Below are 23,516 nucleotides of genomic sequence, written 5' to 3' on the forward strand. Positions count from 1 at the left end.
ACAAATAAATAAAATAAGAAAAAAAGAAGAAATATGCTTATAAATAAAAAATAAATAATGTGACAATATTACTAAACAAAATATTCCATAAAAGAAACGTCTAATAAAAGTAAAAATATAAAGACAAATAAATAAAATAAGAAAAAAAGAAGAAATATGCTTATAAATAAAATAAAAAATAAATAATGTGACAATATTAATAAACAAAATATTCCATAAAAGAAACGTCTAATAAAAGTAAAAATATAAAGACAAATAAATAAAATAAGAAAAAAAGAAGAAATATGCTTATAAATAAAATAAAAAAATAAATAATGTGACAATAAAAAAAATTATCCATAAAAGAAACGGCTAATAAAAGTAAAAATATAAAGACAAATGAAATAATTTAAAAAAATAAGAAGTGGTCTTATAAATAAAATAAAAAATAATGTGGCAGTATAAATGAATATTAATTTAAAAAATTAATCCATAAAAGGAATGGCTAATAAAGGTGGGAATGTAAAGACAAATAAATAATTTTTAAAAAGTTATAAGCAGAAATGTGCCTTTCCTTTTCCTTATTTATTTTTTACTTCTTTTATTTATTTGTCTTTATATTTCTACTTTTATTAACCTTTTCTTTTGTGGATTTTTTTTTTTAAATAATATTTCTTTTTAAAGGAACATTATTTATTTTTTGTTTTATTTACAAGCACATTTCCTCTTATTTTTTTCTTATTTTGTATGTTTGTCTTTATATTTCTGCTTTTCATAGCCTTTTCTTTTATGGATTCATTTTTTAATTATTATTTCTTTATATTGCAACATTATTTATTTTTATTTTATTTATTCGTCTTTATATTTCCATTTTTATTTACGTATTCTTTTATAGATTTATTTTGGTAATTTGGCACTTTCCCTGCTCCACACTGTCGTGCCTAGTTTCAAATTAATCCCCTAAAACACAAAGAATGAATTCAGGTTTCCGTGTGGCTCCAGCAGTCCAGTTCATGTTTATTTCCGCTGCTATGACCATATTTGATAAGGGCGTGTCGGGCGCTGCGTGCAACGTCACCGCATCGTCACCTCCGCTTCTCTCTTTCCCGTCCGAGCTCTCAACATGGCGCCGGTAAGTCCGTCCTCTCCTCCGTGATTTGCTCCATTTAACGTTATTCCCGTCGTCGTCTTTCACTTATTCTGATCAAAGTTCAGTTAAAACACAGAGCAGCACCAGCGCAGCTTCACGACGTAAACGCCGAGCTCGTTTATGAGGATTGAAACCGAGAAGTTAGCCCAGTTAGCATTAGCTCATAGTAGTTGCTCACACGTGTTCATTCATTCCACTGGCCGGACTCCATGGAGATATAGCGGGTTTATCATACATCACTAGTTTTCTTGCACTTAACTATAGTTGATTTCAGTTTATTGATATTTTTCATGTGCTGTAGCGTCTATTTGTTGATTCGGTATAACTTAGAAGAACATGTCGTTTTAATATCCTGTAATTAACACGTTAATAGAAGATTATGCTAATATTAGCTAGCTTATCTTTTGCTGCTAGTGTTATATAATGGTTTTCCTGTAATTCACTTAAGTTTATTTCTGTTTATTGTTCATTTCCATGTACTTTAGAGTCCAATTGTTAATTCGGCATAACTTACAGGAACATGTCAGTTTATTATCGCCTAGTAATTAACTCTTTAATAGAAGATTACGCTAATATTAGCTAGCTTATCTTTGGCACGTAATGTCAAATGATGGTTTTCTCCGCACTGGACTTTAGTTGATTTCTGTTTATTGCCTATATTTATGTACTATAAGGTCTATTGGTCAATTCGGCATAACTTAGAGGAACTTATCGGTGTAATATCCTGTAATAATTCACACAATATGTAATTATGCTCATATTAGCTAACTGCTAATGTCAGACAGTTTTCCTGCAATTGACTGTCGTTTTTTGCTTACTGTTAATCTAAATGTATGTCAGAGTTAAATAAATAGTTCGGCATAGCTACCATGAGCTGCCAGTATTAATGATGAATACAATATTAATGTATAATGCTAATATTAGCTGGTTTTTACAGGGTATACAGTGTTACTACTACGCATATGCAGGCCTTTTACTCATACAGAGTATTTCTGCACTGGTTTTGATATTTTATAGTACAAGATCTGTGTCCTTCTTCCATCTCTGGACTTCAACATATTCCTGACATAAGTGCTGATTAATGTAGTTGTTTATTAGACTAGATTAGTACCTTTGACAGTAAATAAACTGTTGCTGTGTCACCGCTAATTTATTTCACTGGAAATCTAATAATTAACTTTTTTTTTTATTGGTTTGAAGTCGCATTTTCACCCTTCTGACAGTTAAAACTCTAGTGCTTGTTCAAGTTTACATGTTTAAGAATTTAAAAGGGTCATTTTAAATGTATTTGGGGTTCAGTAGTGACTTATTTTAGACACTTGGTTTTGTAATGACAAAAATGCCAATAGATGAACTATTAAAATAGGAAGTGAGTAAAGAAAAGTTTTTAGCATGGAATTAGTTAAAAATATAAGAACTCACACAACCTGTTCTTGCCACTAAAAATAGAAAAATGACCAGTAAAAATTAAAATACAGACTTTAAAGCTGAACTAATCGTGTTGCTTTGACGTTAGACACGCAGGTTTCTGATTATTTTGTAAATTTCCGTCACAGATGAAGCCGAAGAGGCCGACTGTTGGCAAGAAGTCCAAAAAAGGAGCAGCATGGAAGTTCACTCTGGACCTGACCCACCCAGTGGAGGACGGCATCCTGGATTCTGCCAACTTTGTGAGTCTTTTAAACATTCTAGACAGGCTGTAGGAGCTGCATGATTAAAAGGTGACTGTAGAGACGTTTCCAGCAGCTGACCGAGCGTCCGGACTAGGGCCTCCTTCCCTAGCTCCACAGATCCTAGGGTTCTCTTCCCTAGAGCGTCACTGTGCTGTGTCCAATAGGAAACCTTCCTCAAGGAGAGGATCAAGGTGAACGGAAAGACGGGGAATCTGGGAAACGTCGTGCAGGTCGGCCGCCTGAAGAACAAGATCAACGTCACGTCTGAGAAGCAGTTCTCCAAGAGGTGAGAGTTTCACCCAACAAACCTACATTAGAAAATAATAAAACTGCTGCTAAATGTGCAGAAAGAATGACAAAAACATGATTACATCCAAATATATCCCTTTATATAAATTAAATTTAACATTTATGTTCTTTCTTCGACATAAATGATGCAGAAAAGGAGCAAACTGGTGAATAAAAATTCAGCAAAATGCAGAAAAGGAAACTCAAGAAAGTTAGTTATTGAAATAGCTTATTATTTAATTATATTAATCAAATTTAATATAATTAAGTAATTATAAAATAATATTTAAAGTAAATAAAATTATTATAAATAATTTAATTTATAAAACAGAATACAAATGTTATAAAAAATATTGTACAAAAATATATAATTAATTTTATAACAAAAAAATACATATTATTTATTAGGTAATATTTAAATAATTTAATTAATTCATTCATTTATGAATGATCTAAATATTGAGGTTAAGACTATAATATACATATATATATAAATTATTGTTTGTTATGGTTATTATTATAAATACTTAAAAAATGACAACAAATACAATTTTAACTGTATTTATCCTGAAGGAGATTCTTTTTGCCAGAAAAACAAAATTACTGGAATTTTTTTAAAAGAAAAGCAATTTCTTTAAAAAGTAGAAAAACAATAACATATGAACAATAAATTGCTAAAAGTAAAATAAATAAGATAAAATACGACCCGAATAGAATATTGGAAATGATACTGAGGAAGTATGACACATAATAAAATATTGCACATCAAATTTAGAGTATTGCTCCTAAAATATGAATTATTACACATTTAATGGACTTCTTGTACATAAACATGAAATACTACACATGATACTGAACAAACCTACGTTAGAAAACCAGATGGAAACAGTAAAAGTGCTGCTAACTGTGCAGAAAAAATAAGACATTCTTGTCACATTCCACCAGGTACCTGAAGTACCTGACGAAGAAGTACCTGAAGAAGAACAACCTGCGTGATTGGCTGAGAGTGGTGGCGTCCGATAAGGAGACCTACGAGCTGCGATACTTCCAGATCAGTCAGGACGACGATGAGTCTGAAGCCGACGAGTAAAACAGCAGCAGGAGAATAAACGAGGAGAAAAAACTTTTCTGTCGAGTCATTTTTGTTGTCTCAGTGTTCTACTAACTGGAGATGAATCTTTTATCCATTTTAGTGAAAAAACAGAACAAACGACGGACTTGTGGGTGTTTTTTTTTTTTAAGACCTTCAGAGGAAAATACTGTTTCTCAAGCTTCTCACTTGTCTTTATTTTTCTGATACTTTACACTGTTCTCATTTTATTATGTACGTCTAAAACTGGTCCAGGGGCCACATTCAGCCCAGTTTTATCTCAAATAACCAGTAAAATCACAGCGTAATAACCTATAAATAACCTCAACTCCAAATATTTCCCCTTTGTTTTAGTGCAAAGAAGTACATTCTGAAAATGTTCACATCTACAAAGGCACAAAACCTTCAGTCTCAGGTATGTGGAACTGAACGGTGTACTGTTTTACTTTATGATCAAAACAACTTTTCAAGGTCTAGAAAGTTAGAATTTACAGCTTTGCAGATTTACAATTAGCAGTTAATGTCTTTTCTGTGATTTTTACACTTTGTAAAGTCGTCCTGTGGTCTGTATGTTTGACACCCCTGGTCTAAAAATAAATGAAACTGCAGCGATCTAATCCAGATGTGCTGCCGTGAATCTTTCCTTTAAGAGGGTTAAAATGTTTACCAGCACAGCCTGACATGATGGGTATGTTTACTGCTGGTCTGTTGGATCAGATAAACACCAATCAGTTAAAACATTCTGACCACTGACAGATGAAATCAGTAACACTGATTATGTCTTCATCATGGCTCCTGGTAGTGGGTTGGACATATCAGGCAGCAAGTGAACATTTTGTCCTCAAAGCTGATGTTAGAGGCAGGAAAAATGGGTAAGTGTAAGGAATTTGAGCGAGTTTAACAAGACGACTGGGTCAGAGCATCTCAACACACCAGGATGCGTTATGGGATGAAGGCAAGCTGACGGGCAGCGTGATACTTTGGGAAATGTTTTGCTGGGAAATGTTGGGTCCTGCCATCCATGTGGACGTTAGTTTGACACGTACCACCTTCCTAAGCATTGTTACAGACCATGCACACTCTTTCATGGAAACGGTATTCCCTGATGGCCTCTTTTAGCCTCAAAGCAACAACAGTTGAGGAATGGTTTGAGGAGCACAACAACCAGTTTGATGTGTTGACTTTGCCTCCAAAATTCCCCAGATCTCAATCCAATGGAGCATCTGTGGGATGTGCTGGACAAACAAGTCCGATCCATGGACCTCCACCTCACAACTTCCAGGACTTAAAGCATCTGCTGCTCACATCATGGTGCCAGATACAACAGAAGAACTTCAGGGGTCTAGTAGAGTCCAGATACCACCTTCAGGGGTCCAGTGGAGTCCAGATACTACCTTCAGGGTCTAGTGGAGTCCAGATACCACCTTCAGGGGTCCAGTGGAGTCCAGATACTACCTTCAGGGTCTAGTGGAGTCCAGATACCACCTTCAGGGGTCCAGTGGAGTCCAGATACTACCTTCAGGGTCTAGTGGAGTCCAGATACCACCATCAGGGGTCCAGTGGAGTCCAGATACCACCATCAGGGGTCCAGTGGAGTCCAGATACAACCTTCAGGGGTCCAGTGGAGTCCAGATACCACCATCAGGGGTCCAGTGGAGTCCAGATACAACCTTCAGGGGTCCAGTGGAGTCCAGATACCACCATCAGGGGTCCAGTGGAGTCCAGATACAACCTTCAGGGGTCCAGTGGAGTCCAGATACAACCTTCAGGGGTCCAGTGGAGTCCAGATACAACCTTCAGGGGTCCAGTGGAGTCCAGATACCACCATCAGGGGTCCAGTGGAGTCCATGCCTCGATGGGTCACCAACATAATATCAGGCAGGTGTCCATCATGTTCTGTCTGATTGGTCTAAGTATATCTACAGGTGTAGCTCTGATGGGTGCAGTTCACTGATCAGCCACTGATGGTGCTGTTGAGTTCATGAATAGAACAGAATAGAATAGAATAGCCACTTTATTGTCAGCCAGAACATACACTAGCTGGTGCACGTTATGACTGAAATTCTGATGCAACAAGCTTGCTATCGGACCGATAAATACTAAAACAAACAAAAAAATGTTCTAAATAGAAACAATTCCAATATATACATGTAACCAACTATATAAATATATATATATGTATAAGTATTCACACACACGCACACACACACACACACATATATATGAATCAAACATGGAGGTCTGTGTAACTCTACAGAATGACCTGAAACACAACTATTAAACAGTCAAAGCTACACAAACTGAACAGAAAGAGTCACAAAATGCCTACGAAGGTGTGAAATGAGGTGACTGCAAAAAGGAAAACCTTCCAAGGAGGTTGAATTACTTTTTATACAGACGTGTTGTTTGGCATCTGTCTTGTTCCTGTAAAGGATGCATGACACAAATCTAGATTATTCAGCTCTAGTTCCAGCTCCAGCCATCCTCTCCTCCATGGTGTTGAGGTCTTCGTCCATCACCTCCAGCTCCTGGAAGCTTGCAGCCACTGTCAACAGAAAGCTTTTATTCCTTTAAACAGAAAAGCATGTTGGCCTCGGAGCTGCTCTTTCTGTCAGGGCGTCTGGATTTGGTCCCGTTAGCTCATCTGTTGCGTATAAAACCCGTAGCCTCAGGAATGCGTCCACCTTCAGCTGCTGCTGCTGGTGTCTCCAGTCAGAACTCTAGAAGTCTGTAGTCATGTTCACGTACATTTAACCTACAGAAACATCAGAGTGGAAGCACCGTGGTCAGGTGGAAATAGAGAAGCAGAGAAAACATGTTGCTCTGCTTCAGGAGAAGAGACTTGTGGGAAAATTTCATCTTTGGGTGTCTTAGTGGTTCTGTTGTCTCTTTGTAGTCATTTAGTGTCTCTTTGTAGCCATTTAGTGTCTCTTTGTAGTTTCTGTTTCTTTGTAGTTGTTTGGTGTCTCTTTGTAGTCATTTTATGTCTCTTTAGTAATTTTATGTCTCTTTGTAGTCATTTTATGTCTCTTTTAGTCGTTTTATGTCTCTTTGTAGTCATTTTATGTCTCTCTGTCGTTCTTTTTTGTCTGATTCGACATCCATCCACTTTAAAACACTGAAGCTGTACAGTTGCTGGGACAGTGTGGGTCCTCCAAGGCAAATATTATTGGGCAAATATTCTGCATTAATAATGTGAACCTGTAAAGCTGTCAGATGAGAACCATGTCTGTGTCCAAATCATCCACTTCTGTCAACTGGACCAGACCAACACAACTGGAAGGCCCATCGTCAACGTTTGGTCCTGAAGGTGTGAAAATGGACGTCTGTGGGACTAAAACCTGCAGCCGAGTGTCCAGTTTCTGCATTTTAAACCGTTGTGTAACTGTGTCTGCAGGTAATGCTGTAATCTGACTCCGTGGATCAGATCACCACCTGATTACAACAACAATACATCACGACATACAGCTGCTGGTCCAGACAGGAAGTCCAGTCCAGAGGGGTTCTGTCCTATCTCATGGTACGCTTTGTGTCTCCATGTAGTTGTTTCCTGTTTTTTTTGTGGTTGTTTTGTGTCTTTTTGTAGTTGTTTGTGTTTTTGTCCCTTTATAGTTGCTTAGTACATCTTTGTAGTTTTGTCTCTTAGTAGTTTTGTCTTTGTAATATTCTTTTTTCTCTTTGTAGCCATTTAGTGTGTCTTTGTAGACATTTGGTGTCTCTTTGTCGTTATTTTCTGTCTCTTTGTCGTTGTTCAGTGTCTCTTTGTAGTTTCTTTTTGCCTCTTTGTAGTTTTGCCTCTTAGTAGTTTTGTGTCTACGTAGTATTCATTTTACTTGCGTCTGTTGAACCAAATGAATCAGGTGGACGTTTCGGTTCGAGTCTAAGTGACGTAAATCTTCTCCTGCTGGTTTTAAAAGTGAGATAAGTTTCCTCACACACCTGGTCAGTTCTCAGACCTGCACACAAACACTGTTCTGTGGTCGCTGCTGTGAATGAACGACGGCAGCTACATGCACACGCCTCCACTCGGCCTCAGGTGTTGAATATTTGATCAGCCTGGTCACATGGCATCAGGTCTGAATGATTTAATGCTGCTGTCTTCTCTCTTCACTGTTTCCTGCAGCTCTGCAAAGGACAAAGACTCCATCAAATGCCTCACAGTCGGCCTCAGGAGCGGAACCACACAACCAGTGAGTGTTTTACCTGCGTGCTCAGGTGTGCTTCTTTACTTTGGGGTGCTTTTATCAGTGTTCATACACCACAAACTTTCTCTCAAACTCTTCACGGTTTTCAATCCAACCTGTGGATACTGGTTTGAGATTGATCTAAGTCCAGGTGTTGACTGAACTCATCTCCTTGAGTTTGAAGCAGCAGTTTAGTAGTTTTTCTGTTCACGGTTCAGTTTTAGCCTCCACAGTCGGACCTTTCCATCATGAAAGTGGATCCTTGGTCTTCATGAATGTTTCAGAGAGGGAGTCTCACTCTAGTGAGTGAGCAGAATAGCTGATGCCATCCCAGCTTCAGCTGCTGGTTCACATCATCACCGTGGAAGGATTACTGGACAGGCCTACGGGACTCAGACTGAGAGGCCCGAGTGGTTCGGAGTTTCTCAGAAGTTTGACATTTCAAGTTGGAAAATTTTACCACAATAAGATGCAAAAGAAGAAACAACTACAGCAAAAGGCAACGTCTTTGCAAAGTGACATGAAATGATGTCAGAGATGCAAAAAAACACACACAAGGAGATTTGAAATGACTACAAAAAGACTCAAAACAACTATGAGACCAAAAACACAACCAAAACAATCACAAAGAAACTTAAGATCAACACAAAGATGCTCGATGCAGTGGCAGAGAGTCAGACTCCTAATGATGAAAACACAAGAGATTAATAAGTACAAAGAAATACAAGACTACTACACATGGAAGAGATTCTTTCTTCTCAGAAAGATCACAAACAGATGTAAATGACCACAAAGAGATTCAGAAAAGGTAGAAAGAGACTCAAAACAATCACAAGAAAGAATGAAATGCCCACAGACTCAAAATGACCACAGAGAGACTCAAAAGAACCAAAGGGAGTTTTGAAATGACCGTACCGACTAGAAATGGCCACAAAAATACTCAAAATAATCACAAGGTGTTTTGAAATGACTGCAAAGACACTCAAAAACACAACACAAAAAGATCACAAAGTAGCTTAAAACAACCACAAAGAGACACAAAATGACAATAATGAGACTCAAGACAACCACAGAGATTCAAAATGTCCAAATTACCAAAAGAAATATGCTCCAAAAAGATCAGAGAGACTTAAATGTCCACAAAGAGACCCAGAAAATGTAAAAAGATACTCAAAACAATCACAACGAGGGTTGAAACACCCACAGACTCAAAAACCCACAGACTCAAAAGAATCAAATGAAGTTTTGAAATGACCACAAAGAGATTCAAAATGACCATAAAGACTCAGAAGAAGACCACAAAGAGGCACAAAACATTTACAAAGACTCAAAATACTAATTAGAGACACAAAACAATGGAAAGAAGACACAAAACGACCACAAAGAGATTTGAAACAACCACAGTGATGTTAGAAACAGCCACAAAAAGACGCAAAATGACCACAAGGAGGTTTGAAACGTCAAAGAGACTCAAAATGACAACAAAGAAACTCAGAACAACCATAAAGACGCTCAAAACGAACACAAGGGGATATAAAATGTTAAAATCCGTCAGTTCTGCTCATTAAACCTTCTGATTCATCCTAAAACACGTTGTTGTGTGTTTACAGAGTTTCAGGTCTCTGTTTGGACTCTGGCCAGGTGTGAGGAGACGACCACAATGACGACTGAACCATGATAGAAGCAACGACAGCGGGCAGGTAGAGGGAGTAGCACACTAGCATCAGCAGGTAACGACCAGGCGTTGTCATGGCGGCGTGGCTCGGCAGGGTGTCTCTGGGCGACGCCTGGTACAACATGTACTCCCGCATGCTGAGGACCAAGCCGGTGGGCTCCATGGCTCACGGCTCCGACGACCTCACCGAGCTGGCCGAGGGGTCGGCGGTGGGCCTGGCCAAGGTCCTGACCACCGTGGACCTGGTGTCGCTCGGGGTGGGCAGCTGCGTCGGCACGGGGATGTATGTGGTGGCTGGGCTGGTTGCCAAGGCGATGGCCGGGCCAGGGGTCATCCTGTCCTTCATCATTGCAGCGGTGGCGTCCATACTGTCGGGTAAGAGGCCGAGAGGTGGCCGGGGGTGGGAAGCAGGAAAGTATGTCTACTCAAGGAGAATTTTAGGAGCTAGTACTTTGATTTTAGTGTACTTCTTATTTTGTCCTTCTGTCTAGTGCAGTATTTTAGGAGCATGTTCAGTCTAAATGCTCTTTATATGGTTTCCCTCTCTGATAGCACCATTTAGGACCTCTAACATCAAAATTACAAATAAGTAAAGTTGAGCGAACCAATGCTGCTAATGCTATTGTTATCTCCTATTAACTTTTGTTAAGTCCAGTTAGCACCTGGTGTTTCCTATTAGCTTGCCCGTATTAGCTCCAGATAGCACTTGTTAGCTCTTATTGCCGCCTGCTAACTCATGGTAGCTACAAATACCTTCAGTCAGATCTTGTTATCTCCTGGTATTTCTTGTTAGCTCTTGTTGACTACAGATAGCCTGTATTAGATCCAGATAGTTCCTGTTAGCTACTAATGGCATCTGCTAACTCATGGTAGCTACAAATAGCTCCAGATAGTGCTTGTTAACTCTTAGTGGCACCTGCTAGCTAATGGTAGCTACAAATAGCTTTGGATAGCTCTTGTTAACTCCTTATGGCGTCTGCTAGCTAATGATAGCTACCAATAGCTCCAGATAGCTCTTGTTAACTCCTAATGGCACCTGCTAGCTAATGGTAGCTACAAATAGCTCCAGTCAGATCTTTTTATCTCCTGGTATTTCCTGTTAGCTACAGATAGCCTGCATTAGCTCCAGATAATTCCTGCTAGCTCCTAATGGCGTCTGCTAACTCATGATAGCTACAATAGCTCCCTCCTGTTCGCTTCTGATAGTTCTGTTATCTCCTTTTATTTCCTATTAGCTTTAATGAGGGTTAATTAAACATTCACTAATACTTTACAGATCAGTTATAATCTAAGAAAAATCTTTTGCTAATATTCTATTCTGCAGTTATGTTTGTAAATAGCAACGTTTATTTACTTGTACTTGAGGAAAATTTTGAATGCAAGACTTTTATTTTATTTTATTGTTTAATTCCTTTTCATTCCATCTAATAATACCTTGGAATGAAACTATACTTTGGAAAATGTTCAATCCATTGTGCCCTAACCTGTGTTTTCCCTGCAGGTGTGTGCTACGCAGAGTTTGGTGTCCGGGTCCCTAAAACGACCGGCTCGGCCTACACCTACAGCTACGTTACAGTCGGGGAGTTTGTGGCGTTTTTCATTGGCTGGAATCTGATCCTGGAGTACCTGATCGGCACAGCGGCGGGGGCGTCGGCTCTCAGCAGCATGTTCGACTCTCTGGCCAATCACAGCATCAGTAACTACATGATAACACACCTGGGCACGCTCAGAGGACTCGGTCAGTGCAGACAAAGCCACACATCAGATCTTCTTGTCATTTTTCCTTTTTATATCTTCATTAAAGTGTTGCTGTGTCTCTTTTTGCCCCAGGTAAGGGTGAGGACACTTACCCCGACCTGCTGGCCCTCTTTATCGCCCTTTTGGTTACAGCCATCATTGCCCTCGGTGTGCGTAAGTCGGTGGGCTTCAACAACGTCCTGAATGCTGTCAACCTCGTGGTCTGGGTTTTTATGATCATCGCCGGACTTTTTTTCCTCTCTGTCAGCAACTGGCAGGACGGCAACTTCCTGCCATACGGCTGGTCAGGGGTGAGATCTTGTTAAAGATAGCCTGAGGTGTAGTCAGACCATTCTCTACTGCCTAACTTCAATTTCATTCTGCTACAGAGGGAACCTCTTTAAACCTGTCACAGTTGTCTTGGGTGGCGCTAAGCCCAGGATGCAGTCATGGTGTTCCTGCAAAATAGTAACAGGGGAATTGTTTTGGGGCTGCACAGTGGTTTGGTGGTTAGTACTGTTGCCTTGCAGCTAGAAGATCCCTGGTTCACATCCCAGCCTTCCTGGGATCTTTCTGCATGGAGTTTGCATGTTCTTCCTGTGCATGTGTGGGTTTTCTCTGGGTACTCCGGCTTCCTCCCACAATCCTAAAACATGCTGCAAGTTAACTGATAACTCTAAATTGTCCATAGGTGTGAAAGTGTGATTGTTTGTCTGTATATGTAACTCTATGATAGACTGTAACCTGTCCAAGGTGTCCCCTGCCTTCACACTAAGTCAGCTGGGATAGACTCCAGCCCCCCGCAACCCTGATGAGGATTAAGCGTTGGATGGATGGATGGATGGAATTGTTTTGGTGGAATATTTGCAGGCAGGCTAATTCACAGCAAAAAAAAACTAGCAGTGTGTCCTTGGCAAAGCTTGAAAATTTCAGCATGTAGTTTGCTAGCCTGGGAGTTGTTGTTGTTGTTGTTGTTTTCCGTATTGAATGGGATTTCAAAACCAGTAACACATAGATAGTGGAAGGGAGGGAGAAAGTCATGTGGAATACGCCACCAGTGCCCAGTTTATCCCCACGGTCTACATCCGGTGGGTGAGACTAGGTTAAAGATGCTGAAGCCAAACCTCCAAACTGATCTGTAACATCATGTAGAGGCAGCAACACTTCCTCATGTCAGACGTAAAAAAAAAAGTTAATTGGTCAAAATGTTCTGTGAGATCTTCACTGGTTTGGTGTTCCTGCTCAGGTGATGCAAGGTGCGGCAACCTGTTTCTACGCTTTCATCGGCTTCGACATCATCGCAACGACTGGAGAGGAAGCAAAAAACCCCAACACCTCCATCCCCTACGCCATCACCGCCTCGCTGGTCACCTGCCTCACCGCCTACGTGTCGGTCAGTTTACTGCTGTCCATGTTTTAGCTTTTACAGAAGAAAATGAGAATGTTTTTGTTTAACATTTGGCAACTGAAATGTGCTGATTTCCATTAAACATTCTCAATGGTGGCCTTCAGGTAAAGGTGAATGTTGGTTTTTTTCAACCCATCAATGCTAGTTTTGCATTCTCTACCTTCAGGGAAACAAAAGTTGCACAAAACAGCACACGAAGGGGCCCAACTCTCCATCTGAGGGTATTTAACAAGGCTGCTGAGTTACAGTCACCCCAGAGATGGAAATCAGGTGCTTTCTTACTGATCATGGGCAGTTTTAGCCTCATGCTTCTCCACATCTTTCCTCTCCACAGGTGAGTGTCATCCTGACCCTCATGGTTCCCTATAACCTGATCGATGGCTCAGCTCCTCTCATGGAGATGTTTGCTGTTCATGGCTTCATGGTGGGGAAGTACATCGTGGCTGTTGGCTCCATAGCTGGACTCACCGTCTCCCTGCTGGGCTCCCTGTTTCCGATGCCCAGAGTCATCTACGCCATGTCCCGGGACGGACTGCTGTTCAGGTAAGGATGCACACAAACATGCAACGGGTGATGGAAAAATTCAGAGATTGTGCCTGTGGGAAAAAAACATTGTCTGGTTGCCATCCTCATCAAAGTAGCCTCCTTGTGCAGCGTTACACCACTCCCAGTGCTCCTGCGATGTCTGAATCTCCTGAACTGTGTCGAAATGGCAACGCTTCAACTTGAAGTACATTTTGGGTAAGAAGAAGAAGTCACAAGGAGTTAAATCTAGTGAGTAGGGTGGGTGAGGAGTTATGTTTGTTTGAGCTAAAGTGGCCAAAGAACAGGACATCCCTAAAGGTCCTGTGTCCATGCCCCACTGGGTCACAGGAATAAAGGGGTATAATCCAGACATTCACCTTGACTCTACTTGACTTGGTTTAGGTCGTTTTCCATTACAGTTGAGTACCTCCTCATGGGTGGAGTCATCATAGCACAGCAGCCCGGCCACGGAGTTAGCATTGATGGCTAACTTGCTAGCTTATTGTCTGTATACAGGAGACAACTACGTTACTTTCAAAATATACTTGTTTAAAGTGAGCTTGCCACCAATGAGATAAGTAATGTAAAAATTTCTTGTAGTCACAAAACACTCACCGGTTTTGGTGAAGGAGTCGCTCTCGTGTGTCGTCACTCCCTGTCCAATCAGTGGCCTGCACTCTGTAGATGTCACATTATCGGCTCAACTCAGCTCGCTGGGAACCCCGGCTGAGTAGGAACTACAATAGTACCTGGTACCAGGTACTACGTCCTGATGGAAAACCTCACAAACTGAGTAGAGTCGAGCCGAGTGGAGCTGAGTAGGTGCTAGTGGAAAAGCACCATAAGGTCCTGATGGTGGTGGTACGATATCATCCAGTGTCTCGACTTTTGACAATACGTGGGACCGTACACACCACTAACAGCTTTGGGGCTTTTTGATCAGGATGAGGAAGCTTCAACATGAGTTTTTACATTTTTTGTTGGTGTTTGTATTTGCAGGTTCCTGTCACATGTGTCGGCGCTCACACACACTCCGGCAGTGGCCTGTGTGGTTTCGGGGACTATGGCGGCCGTCCTCGCCCTGCTGGTGAGCCTCAGAGACCTGATCGAGATGATGTCCATCGGCACCCTGCTGGCTTACACTCTGGTCAGCGTCTGTGTGCTCCTGCTGCGCTACCAGCCCGATGAACACATCGACACCCACCAGTACAACTCTGAGGTGGACGTGGACGGCCTGAAGCAGCAGGACGGCGAAACCGTCCCCACCAAAGACGACCAAATCCTGATCGGCGGCTCCGACAATGACGGATCGTCTTCTTACCACGCCGGCGGGACTCAGGGGGAGGGAGACGACTCTGATTTCCACACTGGCCACGCCTCGCTGCTGAAAAGGCTCCTGGGAGGTCATTACTGCACCCTGCGGCTGTGGCTGGGAATGCCCAACGCCTCAGCACGACCTACCCCCGCCAGCGGCCGAATAGTGACCAGATGTACCCTCCTCCTCTTCTTCACGTCCTTCTTCCTCTGGTCCACCGTCATATTTGGCGTTGAGCAGGGTTCAGGGGTTGGGGCAGTGTTTTCAGGCCTGATGGCGACGCTGATGGCGGGTTCTTTGGTGAAGCTTTTGGTTCTGATCATACAGCAGCCAGAGAGTCCGAGGAGGCTGCCTTACATGGCGCCATGCGTGCCCTTCGTCCCTGCTGCGGCCATATTGGTCAACAGCTACCTCATGCTAAAACTGTCTCCGCTCACCTGGGCCAGGTTCACCATCTGGTGCCTCATAGGTGAGTTCTGGATTGGAACTGTATTAATATGTGTTGATATAAAAAATAATGGGTTAAGAAAAAGAAGAGTCAGTCCATCTCAAATTCTAAAATTTTTAGAACTATTTCCACTCTACCATCTCTGACACCAAAAAAAAGGAGATTTTAACTGTTTTATTTGAGATTCAGTTTGGTCATCAGTGGGGTGGAACAAGAGTTAATTGGCATTGTAGGAGGAACTCCAGACTTATTTGGGCATTTTAAAAAATATTTTCAAACATTCTTTTCTCCCAGTTTTTTTTAGATTTGGTCTCAGAACAACTGCATGTTTTACTATTTTGTACGTGGATTATTTGAAATTTGATGGGTGTATAATGACTCATGAAACTCTGAAAACTAGATTTTTAAACAAACTGACATTATTGGTACTTCAGTAAATTTGTGATTAATCCAAAAATACCAACTTTTATGATGTGTTTTAAACCTGGGGGTGGTTAGTGATCCATGTTGCGTGACAACGGATGAGAAAACTTGGTGTTACGCCACATGTACATATTGTACATGTGAAGCTTGTATCCAGGTTCTATTGGTTGGCAGATGTTCCCCTTCATGTGAGTTTCATTAAAGGTTAATAAAACTCCCCAGATGTCTCTACCTGCTGCCCTGACCACAACATTTACCGCTGTCCGTCCTCAGGTCTGCTGATCTACGGTTGTTATGGAGTCTGGCATAGTACGCTGGAGCTGGATGCCCGCGAGCAGCAGGCCCACGCCAGCTCCTACCAGCGCTATGACGACCACCTGGACGACACCTTCTCCCCCGATGACGACCTCTACCCCCAGGAGCAGGACGAGGCGCCCTACCAGGGCTGGTCGGCCCCGGAGGAGAAGGGCCACCACTACCAGCAGCAACACCAGCAGCAGAACCAGTACGAGGACCAGGAGGCGGAGCAGCAGCAGTATGAGGGTAATGGGGACCAGCATGGATACCAGTCTGGAGGCCAGTATGAAAGCAGAGGCAACAGGTCCAGAGGAAGGACCAATTATGGGTTTGACGACGAAGAGGAGGACTGAATACAGGAGAACCCGAACATTTTATTCAACAAAGTCACACTTAGCGAGAACATTTGTCATTAATTACCAGTGAACGCATCATTTTGTCTACTCAGCTTGGATGTTTCAGTGGAAGAAGAAGACGGATACGGTGGAAACCTCCCACACGTCTCGCTGAATCACTTCAGCAAACACATCAACACTGTCAAGCTGCATATTTGTGGGAGACGCTGCGGTGTTGCAATACAGTTTATAGCGTTGCATCAAGAGTTAGCACAAGAAGAGCAACAACTCTGTACAGGACGGAGAAGACAAACCTGCACGTTCTTCTGCTTTTATGTGGTTTTCTGTTTTCCTGTTAGCTTCTAATGAAGTGATGAAGTTACAGTCCAAGCTGGAGATATTTTACTCCCTTTAGCCAACCATTTCATGCTAAAGAGGTTCAGGTTTCATTTTTGACATCATCAGATCTAGTCCTAGATTCATGCCTAATGTCATTCAGAAATTCCTCTTGTTCTTTAGCCTCTCGCTTCTCTTCAAATATGAAGAGCGATCAAACAGTTCTGTGTGTGCCTTTGAGGATCAAAAATCATCCCTGATTTACAGCTATGGAAATAATTCTTAGACCACCTGTTGTTTTCTTTGTAGATAGATAGATAGATAGATAGATAGATAGATAGATAGATAGATAGATAGATAGATAGATAGATAGATAGATAGATAGATAGATAGATAGATAGATAGATAGATAGATAGATAGATAGATAGATAGATAGATAGACTTTGTCTGTCCCAAACATCTTCTAAGAGACATAAAAAACTCTGATCCACTGCTAGTTCAATACACCCAATAAATTATGCTTTAAATAATGATATAAAATTTTAAATCGACACCAGATGACTGAAAGCATTTTTGGTTCACAGTTAATTTGTGCTTAAGTTGTATATGTAAAATCAACACATAATTTGAACTAAAATATCACTCAGCAGTGCCTAAAAGAAGAGAATTCTGAAATGACAAGAAGACAGAAAAAAATGAAGCACAAATTAAGCCCTGGGATCTAGAAACGTTGTCCTAGTGGATCCCCGTTTGTCGTTAACACATTAGCTCTAGTCGACCATTAAGCCTCGTAGAAGTCTCTGTCATGGTGCCCGTTGCTAGCTAAACCCCCAAAATGCTCTCTGTTCACCAACATGGACTACCCATAGTCTGAGTGACCACCTCCTCATGTTGGTACATTATTTAACAGTACTACAGCTAATCTGTAGAACACTTTAACCCATTCTTGGCACTTGACAAAAAGGGATACAGCAAGAGAGTTGTTGCTAACTGACCAGGAATCTGTCAAACTTATGTCCATTACTGGACATTAGAACTAATCAAACCATCAGTCTCAAGAACATGATTTTTCGTTTTCTTTTTTCAGACTCCCTGTGGTTGCTCACCTTTATTAGACGGTGAACGCCACATGCTGATTCAGCTTTTCCTTTAAGTTTTGTTTGTGCACTTGGTGTTTTTCCTGTTTGGGTGAATGGTGTTATTTAGCGTCTGCAGAGGCAAAGTGTGAAAATGAAGACAGGTGTTTGTTTTTTTGGGAATAAATGTCTCATTTTGAGTGACAAAAATATTATCCTGGGACTCTTTTTCAGGAAAAATGTTTATTATTTGTAGGGCTGGGCACAAATCTTACAGTGCAGGCTGATATATGTTGATCATGCTGTAAGTATGAAGAGTGAAAACTCGTAAAAATGATAGTTACATGTAAGACAAAACCTGTTTGGGATTAAATAGAAGCAGGTAAAACTCTGCTAAACAAATTTAAAGAATAATAATAAAGTCACTGAAATGACAGAAGCTTATTGACTTAAACAGTAATAAAATCATGTAAAGACAAAGAAATGCTGATCTCATCTAAACCTCCTGACAGGACATGATTCACCTGAGTCATGATCAGTTAAACAGGCAGAAAGTCAACAACAACAATAAAAAAGAAAAGAAATTGTCACATTTTGCTCTGACAGGAAATAAAGTTAGTAAATTGTGAAATACTGTAGGGGAGACGGGAGTAAGATGAACCAGTTTTTCCGGGAGGTGTCGTTACAATGGAGGCAAAATAAAACAAATACTTCACGATGTGGGGTTTCCCTGGGAATAATTGGTTTGGATCTGAAATGAACAGTTTTTAAAATATGACTTTCTGGGAAAAAAATGTTTTCTTGGCTCAACTTGGCGTAAAATGAGCCTTTGGAGAACATATGTTGGGGTAAATTGTGCCATCAATTATGCTGAAGTCATATCAAAGCAAGACAAATTCAAGACCAAACAACCTCTTAAAAAGTGTATTTAAAGATAAAATGTAGAACTTTAAACTTTTCCTTCAATGAGGCCCACAGATGGCAAATTTTGGAACAAATCACAGTCAAAGTGGACACATTTTACTGTCATTTTACCAAAACTTGGCTATTATTTAACATATAGTTGTAGATCTACAGTAATATAATTGTTTACAAATAATCATAGGTGGAAGCCATTGGTTCAACTTGCCCCCAGTAAGGGGAAATTGAGCTTGTGGATAAAATATGTTGGGATAAATTGTGCCATCAATTGGAAATGTTATACCTCATATAATAAAACATCTGTCTCTATTTGTTCATCCGAGACCTGGTGGGCAGAGCCTGTTCTCTCGAGCCCTGTTCTGGTTAGTTATTGGCCATGAATCTCTTTACCCCTTTGATGCACAACATGGGTCAAAAGTGAACCAAATGCAATGGAAAATGAGTATCTCCTGACACACACTGTGCATCAAAGGGTTAAAGTCATTCTGTCGATCTTCATCTTCCCATTCTTTACTTCTCCTACAATCCTTAAGAGAAGTTGAAACCCCGTCTGTCTTCCTCTGGTCTCAAAATCAAAATCATTTTGGTCGTAAAATGGAAAAATACAATATATAAATATAGTAATGTGATTATTTACCAATAATCATAGGTGGCCACCATTTGTGCATCATCCAGGCAATTTAGAGCTAAATTCATGCTAACACTTTAGCCTCACATTGTAGCTCACTAATGCATTAAAACATGTTAAATAGTTTCAGATGTCTCAATAATTGTTCAGACACTCATGAAACCAAATTTACTTTGAACATCTAAAAACTGTTTTGTTCACTAAAATGTGCTCCTTCTCCTTAAAGTAGACTGGATGTGTCTTCAAAAATGTTTGGTCACGCAACCAGTTTGTTGGTTTTCTAGAAACAAGGAGCAGCTCAACTAACCCACAGGCTCATCTTACCCCACCCTCCACTATATACAGGAAATGAAACTACAGTTTGAGTTTGAGGCACTGTTTTGACTCTACCGTTCTATATTTTTAGTTTTTTGCATTTTAAAGTACAAAATTAAGTTTTTTTTTTGGCCAATTTTCGACTTTAAGACATTTCTTTATTAGAAATCACTCTTAAATTTGTATAAGTAGAGTATAAATGCTGACGTGGTGATGGAGGCCCGGTCCTTCACACTCTGGCGCTCTTGGCGTGGTTGGCCGGCGGGTCCAGCGGCGTGGCGGTGCCCCTCTGCCTGGAGTAGTAGAAGCTGTTGTCCCGGCTCGGGGTCCCCGGATCGAGGCCCTGACAGCACAGGATGACCGAACCGCCCAGGAGGCAGAGGGCCGAGCCGACCCAGCCGGCGTACAGCGAGAAGCCGAAGGACATCAGACCCTCGGCCTGGTGGGCGCCGATGGGGAACCAGACGGTGGAAATGATGCCGCACACGGCTGGTTTCAAACACAAACACAAGAAGAATGTTCAGTGCAGTTTATCTTCAGTGTCTGAGTTTGTAAGTAATGTGTCTGTCTGTCTGTCTGTCTGTCCAGAGGCTGTAGACAGGAAGAACCTGTCTCATCCCACAGGAAGTGGGACTGTCTGATAGATGAAGCCGGCAGGATGAAGCTGCCAGACCCTGACCTCCCTACATCCCTCCTGCAGCAGCTGGGAAAGATCAGAGCACGGTAAATCCTGAAAACACTGTCCTCTAAAACCAAAATACTGTCTTCTAAAACCAAAATACTGTCCTCTAAAACCAAACTACTGTCTTCTAAAACCCCAAACTCCCATCTAAAACTACAGCTGTCCAAACTACTGACCCATGATGAGATACAGGACTCCTCCCACTCGAGCTCGACGTCGCTTCACCTCCATCGAATCGTTCTGCAGCCGAACGCAGCGCATGGAGAGAAGAACCAGCAGCATGGAGGGGAGGCCGAGGAGGCAGGCCAGGATCATCAGGGCCCTGGAAGCCTGGATGTAGGCTGGAAGACACACAATAACACTCAAATAAACACACATAAATGCACAGTAACCCACATAAATACACAATAAACACACTAATGAACACACAGTAACACACATTAACATACATTAACATACACAGTAACACACAGAAGAAACATCTGCTCAGCTTCTCCACATCTGGCTCTCAGACTGAAAACCAGACATTCGTTCTGCGATCGAGTTCAAGTGTTCTTAATAAAAAACGTGCCTGAGAGGAATTCAGGAGTAAAAGTCCAGAAGAACTAAAGTTAAAACATCCATTTGTGGATTGTGTGTTTGATTTGTGTAGTACAAAATGAGAAATAAAATGTAAAAGTTGTCCATGTCAGTGGGGACAAATCTGAATATTTAAACACTGATAAATAAATAAATAAATACATAGGTAAATAAATGAACAAAGAAATAAGTAAATAAATACATAAGACAATAAATACATCAATTAATTAACAATATTTTAATAAAAAGTAAATCAGTATATAAAAATCAAGCAAGTAAGCAAATAAATAAGTAAATAAATTAAAAAATAAATGAATAAATAAGTGAATAAATAAACAAATAAGCAATTAAATGTATTAATGAAATTAATTAATTATTACATAAATAAATAAATAGATTATTGATTATTAATAAAAATATAATGGTGAACAAAAAAATCAGTATTTAAATAAAGAAATGCATGAGAAAATTAATAAATGAATAAATACATAAATGAAAAACTAATAAATAAATACTCAAATTAATGAATGAAATTAATTAAATAATTGGTAAATAAATGAATAAATAACTAAATAAAAAAATAAGTAAGGAGGTAAGTAAATAAATTAATAGGTGTAAAAAAATGCTAAAAATCTGAAAAAAGCTTTAAAATCAACAGAATACTGTAACATTTACATCCTGTTAAAATAGTGCAAAAATAATGTAAAATAAATCACATTTATAGCTGATTTAAATACAATAAAATGGTGTAATTTTATAATCACACGAAATAAAAATTGCAGATTTCTATTTATAAAACATGTAGACTATTTGAGCTTCTTTTTTTACTATCAGCATGTGAATTATTGTCATTTATAATCATTGTAATAAAAAACTTGCTGTAAAAAATTTATGAAAGAATTACTTTTTTTGCATTTTATTTATATTCTTCTTCGTCTTATTATTATATTAGCTTATCTTATTATTTATACTATTATATTCTTTTTTTAGCTGTCATTTAACAAAAATGAGAAAATAAAAAAATTAAAAAATTAAAGTTGTTAAAAATCAATCACAATAAAAAAAATTTATATTCATAAAACTGCCAACATGCAAATTATTTTTTTTCTGTAACTAATTTTTTAATATTCTTCTTCATATTATTATTAGCTGATCTTATTATTTATATTATTATATTCTGTTTAGCTTTGATTCAATAAAACTGAGAAAATCTGTTAAAAAAAGTAAATTGTTCAAAAATTATACAGTAAAAATATTAAACATTAGTAAAACTGTCAACTTGCAAATTACTTATTTTTCTGTAATTTATTAATTTTCATCGTATTATTATTATTAGCTTATCTCATTTTTTATATTTTTATATTCTAACAAAATTGATAAATTGAAAAAAAAGTTGAAAAAAGTTTTAAAAACTTGTTTTTTACAGTGTAGCTGATAAACCACTCCTTTTTTAACTATCGGTGCGTCCTTTAAAGAGAAATAAAAATAAAGTTCAGTTTGCACTCCTTCTGCCTCTTTCAGCTCCAACAAATTCACTGTTACAAATGTCAGAAACAGACAACCAAAAAAAGCTCTGTCTCTATTTAAACGTATTTTCTGTTAGTTTTCGTTCATCATTTGAGCCCTCGGAGCTTTTCCAGCCTGTCTTGGTGTGTTTTTTTCTCACCGGGCAGAGTGAGGATCTGGTTCAGGGCCACGCAGTGGTAGAGGGCAGGGGAGATGACGCACTCCGCCCAGAGGCCCCTGGAGCCCAGCTCGTCCATCCGGACGCAGGTCGCCACCGTGTAGTCGCAGGTTCGGACCCAATCGTTGGTGGCGGTGGCCACGATCACACCCACCCAGCCCACGCAGCTCGCAGCGCTGCCGGTCAGCTGCCTGCACATGTGCGCCATGGATGGAGGATGGATGATGGATGGAGGATGGATGATGGATGGATGATGAATGGATGGATGGAGAGCCCCGTGCGTTTTTACGCGCTCCAAAAAAAGAAAAAAAAAACAACCTTTCTTCGCGTTTAGCTCCGGTGGGTTTTGATCCTTTATTTTCTGTCTGAAGGAATTAAAAAGTCATTCTTCAAAAAGTCTGAAATGAGCAAAAAAAAGGTTGAAAAAAGATTGAAATTAAAGAAATTAGTAAAAATCTGCGCGTTGGTCCTCAAAAAAAGGACAGAGTTTATTGAAAATAGCTGCAGAAAAGCTTCTTTCGTGTCAGAGGAGATAAAAGTGTAAAAAGGTTGAATTAATCAGCAAACAGCTCCTCTCCGTGGGTCGATCCTCAGAAAAATGCCTGGAATCAGATGTGTGTCTGGGCGTGGAGAGCAGAGGAAGGACCAGGAGCCAATAGGAGCTGGAGACAGATTTAACCTAAACCAGACCTGCAGAGACAAAAACAAAAACCTAAATCCATCACAAAGAAGCAGAAAAATGATCAGGAAGGAAGTCTGGGAGGAGA

At 40.0% G+C, this 23,516-nt stretch overlaps 3 protein-coding genes across 5 annotated transcripts; 2 read left to right on the forward strand and 1 right to left on the reverse strand.

Annotated features, from left to right (window-relative positions):
• Positions 1-1,067: 1,067 nt before the first annotated feature.
• On the forward strand, positions 1,068-4,217 carry rpl22l1 (ribosomal protein L22-like 1). Its single transcript, XM_023292987.3, has 4 exons — positions 1,068-1,111; positions 2,686-2,799; positions 2,967-3,088; positions 4,036-4,217. The coding sequence occupies exons 1-4, from the start codon at positions 1,103-1,105 to the stop codon at positions 4,178-4,180; spliced, it is 390 nt and encodes a 129-aa protein (XP_023148755.1). The 5' UTR covers positions 1,068-1,102; the 3' UTR covers positions 4,181-4,217.
• A 3,357-nt stretch (positions 4,218-7,574) lies between these two features.
• On the forward strand, positions 7,575-18,180 carry slc7a14b (solute carrier family 7 member 14b). 3 transcript variants are annotated; one of them, XR_008600344.1, is made up of 11 exons: positions 7,575-7,700; positions 8,304-8,370; positions 9,975-10,414; positions 11,541-11,777; positions 11,870-12,087; positions 13,023-13,169; positions 13,519-13,727; positions 13,839-13,925; positions 14,709-15,493; positions 16,169-17,168; positions 17,221-18,180. XR_008600344.1 is itself a non-coding variant. In XM_035958507.2 (10 exons), the coding sequence occupies exons 3-10, from the start codon at positions 10,114-10,116 to the stop codon at positions 16,543-16,545; spliced, it is 2,361 nt and encodes a 786-aa protein (XP_035814400.1). In that variant the 5' UTR covers positions 7,575-7,700; positions 8,304-8,370; positions 9,975-10,113; the 3' UTR covers positions 16,546-18,180. The 3 variants fall into 3 exon arrangements, 2 of the variants coding, with proteins under 2 accessions (XP_035814400.1, XP_023148754.1); XM_035958507.2 differs by having other exon boundaries at positions 16,169-18,180; XM_023292986.3 differs by lacking the exon at positions 13,839-13,925 and having other exon boundaries at positions 16,169-18,180.
• On the reverse strand, positions 18,167-23,511 carry cldn11b (claudin 11b). The gene is made up of 3 exons (XM_023292988.3): positions 22,732-23,511; positions 20,663-20,827; positions 18,167-20,293 (listed from the first exon to the last, which is right to left on the reverse strand). Exons 1-3 carry the CDS (start codon positions 22,955-22,957, stop codon positions 20,034-20,036), a joined length of 651 nt encoding a protein of 216 aa, XP_023148756.1. The 5' UTR covers positions 22,958-23,511; the 3' UTR covers positions 18,167-20,033.
• Positions 23,512-23,516: the final 5 nt, after the last annotated feature.

Source organism: Amphiprion ocellaris, chromosome 22 (genome assembly GCF_022539595.1).
Source record: "Amphiprion ocellaris isolate individual 3 ecotype Okinawa chromosome 22, ASM2253959v1, whole genome shotgun sequence".
NCBI classification, from domain to species: domain Eukaryota; kingdom Metazoa; phylum Chordata; class Actinopteri; family Pomacentridae; genus Amphiprion; species Amphiprion ocellaris.